Below are 12,504 nucleotides of genomic sequence, written 5' to 3'. Positions count from 1 at the left end.
GGCGGGGTCTACGGCCACAAGCTCAGTTCGGGTCAGCCAGGCAGCGGAACTGAGGAGGCAGATTGGTGGGGGCGGGAGGTGGCGTAGAACAAACCAGGGACTTGGGCCGACGACCTTTTCGTCCCTGGAGGTGAGAGTGTAATCAGAAGCCCTGCGCTGCGGCGCCTGTTGCCGGGCAACCTGCAGACGCGGGCCTGGACTGTCTAGACTCTCCTGTCTGAAGCTTTCTGAATGCGGTTTTTGGAGGAATCGCGCTAGTTTATACCTTTTCCAGCTCTTCTAACTCTGGACCTCTTCTTACCGAGCTTGTTAGGTGAAATCAGGCTGGCTGTCTCTTGTGCCCCTCGCCTGTCCTGTCCAGGAATCCCAGTTAGGTAGGGGATGGGGAATTCCTTCTGCTACACTGCAGGTGCTCTGAAGTATAATATAATTTGGGAGCAGGGAGAGTTATGTGGGTGAAAGGAGATATTACTCTGTTTTGCTTAAAATTAGGAATGACCTAAGTTTCAATTCAGATATCTGGGTCTGTAGTCGTCTGGGATCCAACATAGACTTGGTCCCTACCTTCATGTAGATTAAATACTAACTTGTATTTACATCTCTTTCTTTTTTTCTTATTTATGCGCTGAATTAAATCAGTTTAGTTTTTGCTTTTCATTTTTTTCTGATTTGATATAAGTAACATAATAGCCAGTAATATTACTACCAAGAGAGAATTGATAATAATTGGTAGTGGAAATAGTCATCCTTAAAAAAAAAATGAGGGAAATGGGAAGTGTGTTCAGTTATTTTTGGTAGCCCTAAAGACATTAGCCAACAGTATTTATTATATGCTAGCAATATCGTCTCATGACGTGCAGCTATTTGAGTGGGGACAGAAGCCATTTAGAAGTGCTATCCTTTCCTTTTGCTTCTCCCTATCTCCAACATACCCCAGCTGGATATTCAGTGCTTGACAAAGACAACCCTTGGCATAGGTTTCAAAGATTCCTTCACAGCCAGTTGTTTGCTGATTCTTGTGCCACCGAGTTTAGATTTCTAATTCTTTAGTCCCTACGGCTAATTCCCCTCAGATTCTTCTATTACCTTTACCAGTGAGGCTGTAGTACTGAAAAGAGATCTGAAACCCACGTGTGAATTCAGGTCTGCAATAACTGGCAAACATTTAGCGAAGTACAGTTCACTTTTCTGGGTCTCAGCTGGCTCGGTTTGAAGATCAGAAGGTTGAGCTGTTTTTGTCTTTGAAGCCCTGTCAAAATCTTAAAATTATCCTACATAGGGTGTCAGTTGCCTCACTGCTGTAATTCGATAGATCCGAAAGTGTTCCATATATGACGGCATTGCCCTTTGAATACTCTTACTGTATCTAAGTTCATCACTTTTGTGTTATGTCATTCTGAATTAACTAACTTCACTTATTTAACAAACATTTGTTAAGTTCCTACTACATTGTGGGCTTTCTAAATCCTGAGACATAGGGTGAGCAAATATGAGGCTTATAGTCTAGCATTAAAGACTAATAGCTATAATGTAATGCTTTAAACATCTTATCCAATTGAAGACAGAATTTATATGTTGGCATTGTGATTATGTTACAATTAGATGCAGAGAAATGAAAGGAATCTAAGAATATGTATAAAATGTATACATGTATTTTGCGATACATTAATTTACTTATTAACTAAATATTTACTACCCATGCTTTATTAAGGGTGGGAAGCGCCAACCTTCATGGTCTTGACTGTTTATTAGGGAAATGAAAATCTAATGACAGTGAAGAGTGAAGATTGTCATGACTGGGGAAGTACAGGAACTGGGAGGACCTGGACATTTGAGGATTTACATGTTTCTGCTTTTTAAATTTGCAAATAAATTATACTGATTTTAAATGACCGATAGTGATTTGAAATAGCTATAACTGTTACTAGGATATAAATAATTGAGAGACTGATGTGTGGAGAAAATCACTTTGCTGATTGTTTAGGGTCCTTATCTCAACTTGGGTTGGTTAGCCAGAAATCATCATCGCAAATAACAATAATTTGTGTGATTAAACAACCAACCCAACCCTGGCCTCCAAAACGAAACAATAGCAACTTTTAAAAGTTGCTTCTTTGTGAAAAATAGCTCTGGTAAGAAAGCCATCTGTAGTGCTATAGGAGAATTTTTCAATCTAATGATTTGTATTTTTTTTCAGAATATGTTTACTATTGGTTGATAAGTCTCCTTGACTTTACTTAGAGTGGAATTCCAGGCTTATGGCAAGGGATTTTTAGAGGAAGAAGCTCTAGGGATGGGGTGAAGAGAACCATGTAGATAAGTTAGTAAGGAATTGGGATATCTTTCACTGGGCATGAAATGAAAGTATATTTTAATAATATATTTTATTAATTTCATAAATAAAGTATATTTTAATAATTTTAATAAATATACTTAATTTTAATAAAGTATATTGTAATAATAATGATGGCTACCGTTTATTGAATGTTACATTATTTCAACAGGAAAAGTACTAACATTAAATTCATTTTACATATTACATAGAAACATTGGTTCATAGAGATTAAGTTTCCAGACTTAAATTATGGGAAAACGGTAAAAATCAGTATTACAATGTATGTCTGTCTAATTCCAAGCTGGCAGGATGCCATGCTATCTTTCCTTTAAAAAACAAAACAGAAATAATTTACTATTAAATAAATCTAAGACTATAGAAAAAGAAAGTATGGATAAATATTTAAATGTAAAATTATCCTTGGTAATAAATATAAATGTGAAGTATCAAATATTCAAAATTTCAATGAAATATATTCATTTGATTTTTATTTTGTACATATTTGCAAGTTGATTACTTTCAATATCCTTTTGTTAGCATTTTTACCAGTCACCACATGATTACTAATTGGACCATTTACTCCATTTTATTCTTGTTCTAGATGAAGAATACTGCTTGTTAAAAATATTTTCATCAGCCTACTCTGGCAAAACCAAAACTCATAAAGGTTTGGGAAATGAGTAAAGGAAATAAATGTATATCTCGTGGTAGTAGAGAAGAGGGAGATGCATTAGTTTTCTATTGTTGCTCTAAAAATTTTTTTAAACTTAGTGGTTTAAAACAACATAAATTTATTATTTTATAGTTCTGGAGGTCCGAAGTACAACATTAGTCTTAAGGGGCTAAAATCGAGCTGTCAGCAGGGCAGGTTCTTTCTGGAAGCGCCAGAGGAAAATCCATTCCTTGCCTCTTCTGCCTTCAGGAGGCTGCTCATGACCTCTTCCTCCATCTTCAGAACCAGAATGCCTAGCATCTTCACCCCTCTCTGACCTATGCTTCCATCCTTACATCTTCTCTGTCTCACTCTGTTCTTCCTGCTTCCCTCTTACAAGGATTCTGGTGGTTACACTGAGCCCACCAGAGAATCCAGGATAATCTCCCCATTTTAAAATTCTTAATTCATCTGAAGTCCTTTTTACCATGTAAGGTGGCATATTTACAGGGTCTGAGGATTAAGTCATGGCCTTCTTTGGGGGCCCATTATTCATACCAACACAGGGCATAATGTAATTGCCCTATAAAAAGTTGATATTGGTAAAAGCACTAAAAGTGATTAACCTTATGATTTCTTTCCAGGTAAACTTGTTAGGTAATGTGTATGACTTATTTAAAATTAGAGTAATAATTATCATTTAACATTTACTCTACCTTTTTCAAAGTATACTGCGTGATAAATACAGGAACTTGAATGGATTTAGAGGTTAGAGGAGTTGCTGCCACTTCTAGGAGCCAAATTCAGCCATTCTTTGGAAGAAAGAAGCCTCTACAAGTATGTGAGCTCTATATAATTTTTTTCTTTCAGGATGACTTATAAATTTTTTTTACCTTTTCTTCATGTTTTATGACTACTTATATTCACAGATATTTAGGATCAACATTTCCTAGATTTGAAGAATGGAACCACCAAAATTGAAGATAATAATTACTTAAAAAATTGCCACTGCTTGAATTAGTTTTATTTTTTAAAATTAAACTTATTGTATTATTATTGTTGTTTAAGAATATTTGTTTAAGGAAAATATAGAAAAAGAAAAATGGTAGAATGTAATTTTTGTGGTTGCTACTAATATCACAAAAAAAGCACAAGTCAGATAACATTTCAGAAATAGGGTATAAGTGCTGATGGGTGAATTATTTTCTATTTTCATTAACTTGAAGTTTTCCTAAGACTCATATATATCTTCTATTTCATGGTGGCTAAGCTTGCTGTAATTTTCATGCTTTGCAGTTTTTTTGGCAATAAGATTGAATGTTTACAAACACATGCATATATTTGTTACTTTCTTTCTCAAACCCTTCACTGTCTTCCCATTACCTTAAAAACAAGGTCCAAGTTCCCTAACTTGTACTATAATGTAACAGCTTGGCCCTACACCCCTCGCACTCTGGATTTTACCCCTTTCCAAATGCTAGGTCTTATCTGGAGGCCTGTGCAGTACAAGTTGTTTCCTAGCTGAACCAATTTTCTTTCTTCTCTTTTCATCTAGCTAACTCCTCCTTATCTATCAGAACTCCTGTTAAAGGTTGCCTTAAGAACAAAACAAAACAAACAAACAAAAAAAAACAAGCTTCCTAAATTCCCTAGAGTAGTTGGGCATACTGCTATGTAATCACTCTGTTATAGACCTATTTTTCCCATTATTGTTTATTTGAGAGAAAGTCTTCTCCAGCAGAGTGGTATGTGGGTAGGGATTATCTGTCTTGCTTGCCATTTTATCTGTGTCTCAAGCACAGTAGGAAGGGGCTTAATAAGTATTTATTATATAGAGTCTACTGAGAAAAATTATAATTAGCTTTATTGCACTGACTTATTGTGTATCTCTTAAAGTATAAAGGGTATATTCATATTCATACTAATTCAAAAAAATTTTTTTAAATTAAAGCAAAGGTGGACTTCTGAATCATGGACAAACCAGAATTCTTGCCCACCAGTGTAAGTTATGTTTCTTCACGTTTGGACTGTTTAATGGGCACATATATATCATACATTGACTAGTTAAAAAAGAAAGCAAAATCATATATGTAGCTATGATTGTGAACCACAGAAAAATCTATATGCATATGGATAGCCTGAAAATTACTATACCAAAATTAAAATAGCTTTTGTGATAAGATGGTAGAATTATAGGTAATACTTCTTTGGTTTTTTATTTTCCTTAATATATTTTACATTTTCCTGAAAAAGTGAAAATATTCGTTTATTTGGAAAATTCAGCTATGTGCATTTATTAAAGAGATGTGTAAATTTTTATCCTTGTATAATTCATATAGTTGGCATGAATTTAAGGATAATTATGTCTGTGCTTTAATTTTGAGGAGTATGACAATTTTATGAATCTTAAAATTATTTTATTTTTGGTTTAGAGTATATTAATTTATGTTTTATGTTACATGTTATTTTGACTTTTAAAATTTGGAATAATACGATTTTTATATTCTTTCAAGTATTTTAGATTACAGAGCTTCTTTAAAAATAGAAATTAAAAACTTAGTAATTTACTAGGCTGAACCACACAATATTGACATTTCTGAAGATCAAAATGAATAAACATCAACATTTATGTGGTTCTGTGTGATAGATTACCTGTGTGCTCATCTTGACATAAAGAATAGAGTTAGGTGCAAGCACTAGATCCAATATATTGAGTGAGTAACAATGGCTGTGTCAGTTGTGTGCAGAGAAAAGTTTAAGGACTGGTTTTCTGAAAGTATATTATAAGTTTATTGTAAATTTTGCTTGTTTATTATAAAGAAATTTAAGCATATATTAAGTTGATTATAGCTTTTACTGATATAAAGGATGTGTAGCAATCAATTTACAAATATTAATCAAATATATAGTCTCTCTTGTAGATTCCATGTAGCCAGTAGATTTTCACAGAATTGTCTCTTTGTTTTGTTGCTGAACTCTGTATCTCTAGCTAACCTATGGTTGTAACTGATGAACTAGTGTAGTTCCAACATGAATATTGGTTAATATTTTTATTTACTTTAAAAAGTGACATGAGTGATTTCTTGGCTGAGTCAAATAATAGTTTTCAATGTAAAACCATGTTTCTTCAGTGTATTTTGGGGCTATTCACTGTGTGACAGGTATAGACATGATATAATTTTAGGTTGAATCTGCATTATTAACATTTTCTCCACCACTTGTTAAAGTTTCAGAAATCAACCAAATATTAAACCAAGTCCTATTCATAGCATTTGCCAATTTCAGTGTAAATAATCCCACCAAGTCTGTTTCAGTGTACCTATACGACATCACTGAGCACAGCATTGGAAAGAGATGCACACTATTACACTACCGTAGAGACAGGATAAACATAGATACATAGATAATCTCTAGAGCACAGATAATAGTGAAGTACAGTGAAATCATCAGGAAGTGATGAATTTTGAGTATTTATTTATTTTGAGACGGAGTTTCACTCTTGTTGTCCAGACTGGAGTGCAATGGCGCAATCTCGGCTCACCACAACCTCCGCCTCCCAGGTTCAAGTGATTCTCCTGCCTCAGCCTCCCCAGTAGCTGGGATTATAGGCATGTGTCACCACGCCTGGCTTATTTTGTATTTTTAGTAGAGACGGGGTTTCTCCATGTTGGTCAGGCTGTTCTCAATCTCCCGACCTCAGGTGATCTGCCTGCCTCGGCCTCCCAAAGTGCTGAGATTACAGGCATGAGCCACAGTGCCCGGCCAAATATTTATTTAATATAATTTAATTTAATTATAAATTTATATGTATTTTTAATGATGGATGTGTTTAATGACCAGTTTGAAAAATTACTGAACATTTAACAAAAGCCTATCACAAGCCAGTAGAAGCCATGGCACTATTGGTTTCAGTGTACCTATTTATAAAAGATGTAACATATAAGATTTGCAGTTATTAAAGTTTCATGTTAAAAAGTTATGGGATACATAGATTATTTCTTTCAGGGTCCCACGACTTGATTTGGGAAGCCTTGTTGACTCTGATGATGAGGTAATTTTTATTTAGTATTTAATATAATAAACATTAAAACGCAATATTACACATAGCATATAAGAAATATCATTAATTTTATTTTTTAGGATAATTTTTCATATATTCCACTTAGTACAGCAAACCTGCCAAATTCATCTTCTACTCTTGGCTGGGTCACACCATGTCAAACTCCATATACTTAGTACCATCTAAATAAATTGGTTAGTATTTATTTGCTTATCAATTTTCAGAATTTTAGTATGCATTATTAGCACTGGATTTAATCTCTTAATAAAATTTAAAAATTTTATTATGTTCAGTCTATGTTTTGCCAAGTTTAAATATTTTATGTATTTAAATACCAAACCATAAGGTTGGTGAAATAATTTTTACTTGTTTTACATTTTGTCACACATGGAAATTGGTATTTTAAAATTTTTAAATGAAATTGGTAAAGTACACATATATCCTAATATGGAATTGAAGAATTTTTAAAATATGGCAAACTCTTAGATCAGATCTTGCTGGTTAAGCAATGTAAGACTGGTGTCTTGGAAACTGATTCATACTTTAGGCTGCTGGGATACTATGGAGTAAGTAGCTATGCTCATTCCAGGTTGTCTCCTTGAGACATGTTTATGCTTAAAACATATCTAGTGTTTTGTTCACAATTTGAATATAGATTCTGACTAGTATAGGAGTAGGGCTTTTCTGTTTTTGTTTGTCTTTTCATATAGCTGACTCTATTCATGTTCTTAGTTTCATTTTGGAAAATTGCATGAATAATACCCTGAAGCTTTGCTTCATCCTTCTCCTCTGGGTTAGACATGAATATCCTCAACACTTTTCAAGGGTTGGACTGGCTTTATTAAAAGCTCATTTTGGAATGCCTGTCCCTCCCTAGGTCAATACAATATGCCCTTGTATTTGTATAGCACTTCTTTTAGGTTTCTCTTATCCACTGACTCTATTATCTCTCACTCGCATGGAAATGTGGTAGGGAACCGAATAATATTTCAGTCACTGTAAAGCTAGTGGGAAAACAGAATGAAGGTTTCTGTAAGCACATACTTTACTGAGTGGCAGCAAAATGGTTCAAAATATTTTTTAAGTAAAACTTTTATTTCCTTGAATGCAAATGCAAATGAGGACATTTGTTTATTTTTGGTTTAAGAGAAAAACAAATTTTATTTGCAAATATTTCCATGCTTGCAAATAGATAGAATATCTATGACAACCAATGCTTCTCAGTATTAGTGATCTTCAATTGTTCTATCTATTATGAAAAAATGATTAACAGTGAAGTTCTTCTGGGGCAGAAGAAAAGCTTATCTAAAACTCCCAAGAAGAAAGATAAGTCAATTTTTCTCCTCTTAAATTCTATTGGAACTAGAATGGATCTTCAGCTAGGAAACAAGGTATAAGATTACTGGTATTTAAGGTAAGTGCCCATTCCGAGCAGTTCTGTCTGCTCTGATTGGTCAGTGATGCTGTCAGTACCAGTTGAATGTCTTAAATACTATCTCTGCTTAGAACATTGAGTATAATGGTCATTTTTAAGGAATGGGTGCTAAGGTAAAAGGTAAACCTGTTAATGCCAATAAGGAAAATTAATACTTTTTTTTCTGATAGCATGCATTTTTCTTTTTACCTATAGGATCAGAACATAATACCTGAAAATTTGCCAGCACCAACAGACAAATATAAACTAAAATATAAGCAATGTAAAACTGAAATGAAAGAGGGCTATAAGCAGTATAGTCAGAGAAATGCAGAAAATACAAAATCAAATGTTACACATAAACAGTCTCCAAGAAACAAGATAAATGAAAAGGTAATGTATGAGGCTTTAAAAAATTCTAATGACATTTAAAGAAAACTGCACATATTACAGAAATCTCTTTTTGTTTGACATGTCTTGCTATTAGTCATAATAAGTATAATAGCTAACATTTATTTCTGCATAGCGAGGACTGTTGTAAACATTTTACTTACATTGACTAGTTTGTTTTTCACAAAAATTTAAAGGGTTATTGTCATCATTTTCTGACAAAAATGTTATAGCCATATAGTTTTGTCACCTTTTCTCTGTTAGAAGTTTTTCACGTACCTTGGGATTAGAAATAAGACAGTGTAATATATTTTGTTGACATAGCTGTCTTGAACTCAGTTGGTCTGACAGTCTAAATTTTAAAATTGATAAGTGATTTGAGACTTTATAGTGATCCTGTTTTGTGCAAAAACTACCATCACTCCCTTACTGTCTTTTGTCTGATTATGGGAAATGATTTTTTAACATCATGTGTTGCTGAAATTATTATGTTTTTATGTAATATTAGGTATAAATTCACTATTAATGAATATAATAATAAATTAAACATAATAATTGTAATGGCTTTCATAATCATACAGAAAAAGTCTATCTTGATTTTTAGAAGGAATAATTTGAAAAACATGATACTAGTGGCCATAAAGAAGAGAATTTTTAATTTTAATAGATATAATTTTTAATTCAGTTAACTTTCTGTAAGAGTAATGTGTTCCCAGGAAAGTTTTAATGTTGTATTTGCTTAGCATTTTCCTGTAGGTAAATAATAATAAATTTATAAGTAGGTATGGCATTTCAGCTATTTTTTAATCCATGTAGGAACTATCTAGAATGAAATAAATCACACAGTATTCAGCTGAAAGAGTAACAAAATTAATGGGATTATTTGATCTTTCTCATTTTGAAAACATTTTTCCAGACCCAAACATAAACACAGAAATATGATAATCTGGTGTCTGTAATACTAGGCAAGATAATTTCATAACCTTTTAGCATCTTGCCGTGTATTGTTTGCAGGATATACCAAATGATATTTAGATCACTGTACAGATATTGGGAAAACAGAATGAAGGTTTCTGTAAGCACATGCCTTACTGAGTGGCAGCAAAATGGTTCAAAATATTTTTTAAGTAAAACTTTTATTTCCTTGAATGCAAATTCAAATGAGGACTTTTTTTACTTTTGGTTTAAGAGAAAAACAAATTTTATTTGCAGATATTTCCATAAAATTGGTAAGTATTTATATAGTAAGAATAAAGAGTTTTATAGAAGCCAATATGCACATAAATTCTTCTGGAAAATATGCTATTTTGCCACTTTGATTTTTAGAATCTATATTAAAGGTGTGAAATTATTAAGTTTAATATGTTTTTAGTGGTCTTACAGAAGAACTTCTAGTTAAAAAGCATTTCTGTAGATTCTCTATATAACATTTTTGTACTTAAGGGGTTTGAGGAATTTATTTGATGTCTTTTTAAATGTATACCATTATGAGAATCAAAACTGCCATATAAATGGCCTAGTAGTAAATTCTATTACAATTACATGAATTAACACTAGTAATCTCTGGAAATAGAAGACATCCCTGATATCAGAAATATAAGCCCCTCTTTAAAGCAGAGATCAACATGTAAATTGATTCTCTTTACTGGTAAAGCAAAGCTAAAATTAGAAACATTTAGGATCCAGGGCAAGAACTAAAGGCTATCATTGCTAACTAGTCAGTATGATACATGAGTCAACTGATAATCAGTTGAACTGTAAAATAGAAGTTTGACTCTGCTTGATTCTTGTCTTCATTCGTTTTGTGTTGCTATAAAGAAATACCCGAGGCTGGGTAATGTATAAAGAAGGGTTTATTTGGCTTCATGAGTCTGTTGGCTAGAAAGTTGAGGATTAGGCACTTGCTAAGGGCTTCAGGTTGCTTTTACTTATGATGGAAGGTCAAAGGAAGCCAGCATGTGCAGAGATCACATAGCAACATAGGAGGCAAGAGAGCATGTGGAGGTGCCAGGCTCTTTTGAACAACCAGCACTCTTGGGAAATAATAGAATGAAAACTCACTCATCTCCAAGGGACAACACTGATCTATTCACGAGAGATCGACCTCCATGACCCAAACACCACTCTAACATTGGGGATTAAATTTAAACATGAGGCTTAGAGGGGACAAACATCCAAACCATGGCAATTCTAATGGTAAATTTCATTTGCTGAGTTTTCCCTTCCACTTACTATAAAAGGTGATGAATCTCTTGTTGTCAGATTGTTTTGTTACCTAAAATGCAAACTTACGTGTACATATATATTTTTAAAATAATGAAACATCTTGAAATTAAACATGAAAATCATTAAACTTCAATTTTGTAGAAAATAATCTTTATTTCCTAATTGTACGTATCATTATTCATTTCAAATACCTCTTTTTTCACTCTAAAAAAAACTTTCAGTTTTAGAAATGATCAATATAATTTATTCATTTATTATTTATTCTTTCAACACATAGTTACTGAATGCTTAACTTTATGCAATACCCCTGTCCAGGCACTGGGGGTAAGTCAGTGAATAAAACAGACAAAAATTTCTGCCTCTAAAGAGCTTATATCCTAATGGAAGGAAATGGCAAGTAGAAAAAAAAAATCAATCAATGGAATGATTAATCAGTCAACCCAGCTTGTATGACACATGGTGAAAAGTGCGGTGTATAGAAGGGATCTAGGAAAGTCAGGGCTTTGGGTATGGGATAGCCACTTGTATAGGATCACAGGGGAGACCTTTAGATAAGATAGCATTTTAGCATACACCTGAGGAGCAGGCTAGTCAGGAGAAACTCTGTGTCATGAAGTAGGAGTGTTTACGAAATATTGAGGAGGACAGTGTGATCAAAGGAGGGAGAGCAAGGGAGAGATGGAAGGAGGTTGGTCAGAGAGTTAAAGGGAGTTTGGGAGGCAGATCAGGGAGGCCACACAAGCCAAGGAAGGACTTTGCCTTTTTCTGTAGGGCAGAAAGCTACTTTGTTCTTTTGAGGATGGGCTTTATTGAGAATAGGACAAAGATAAAAGCAGGAAGACCTTTGAGGAGACTGTCACAATAATCCAGGCAAAATTTGACGATGATGGCTTGGACCTAGGTGATGGTAGCTTCAGACTTGGAACGTCATAGTGCCTCACAAAGTCATATTGTTGACATATTCTGAAGGTAGGGCTAAGAAGATTTTTGAGTGGATTGGTTATGGACCTGAGAGAAAGGGAAGACCGAGAATGACTCTACAAGGATGAATGTGCAGGACATTAAACCAGGCACAGAAAGACAAATACTCTGTTTTCACTTATATGTGGACTCTAAAAAAGTTGAACCCACAGAAGCAGAGAGTAGAATATTGGTTGCCAGGGACTCGGGGGGAGGGGTTGGGAAAATGGGGACTTGGTGAACAGATATGAACTTTCAGATATAAGATAAATAAGTTCTGAGGAACTACTGTATTTGTGGTGATTACAGTTAATCATACTGTATTTTTTTCTAGAAATTTGATAAGAAAGCAGATTTTAAATGTCTTAACGACACACACACATATATGCAGACAAATACAAATGGTAACTATGTGTGGTGATGGATGTATTAATTAATTTGATTGTGATAATGATTACATAATCTAT

The 12,504-nt window shown here is 33.7% G+C and overlaps 1 protein-coding gene across 1 annotated transcript in view; it reads left to right on the top strand.

Annotated features, from left to right (window-relative positions):
• Positions 1–12,504, top strand: part of CAPS2 (calcyphosine 2) — a 120,129-nt gene that overhangs the window by 61,689 nt on the left and 45,936 nt on the right. Inside the window, exons 3-7 of the mRNA XM_058425884.1 lie at positions 3,715–3,824; positions 4,939–4,988; positions 6,993–7,038; positions 7,128–7,241; positions 8,678–8,854. Coding sequence (XP_058281867.1) covers positions 8,756–8,854 — 99 coding nt within the window. The 5' untranslated portion in view covers positions 3,715–3,824; positions 4,939–4,988; positions 6,993–7,038; positions 7,128–7,241; positions 8,678–8,755. The remainder of the gene's footprint in view (positions 1–3,714; positions 3,825–4,938; positions 4,989–6,992; positions 7,039–7,127; positions 7,242–8,677; positions 8,855–12,504) is intronic.

The sequence above is a fragment of the Hylobates moloch genome, unplaced genomic scaffold (genome assembly GCF_009828535.3).
Source record: "Hylobates moloch isolate HMO894 unplaced genomic scaffold, HMol_V3 SCAFFOLD_12, whole genome shotgun sequence".
Classification (NCBI taxonomy): Eukaryota; Metazoa; Chordata; class Mammalia; order Primates; family Hylobatidae; genus Hylobates; species Hylobates moloch.
This window is presented reverse-complemented; position numbering and strand designations above follow the sequence as displayed.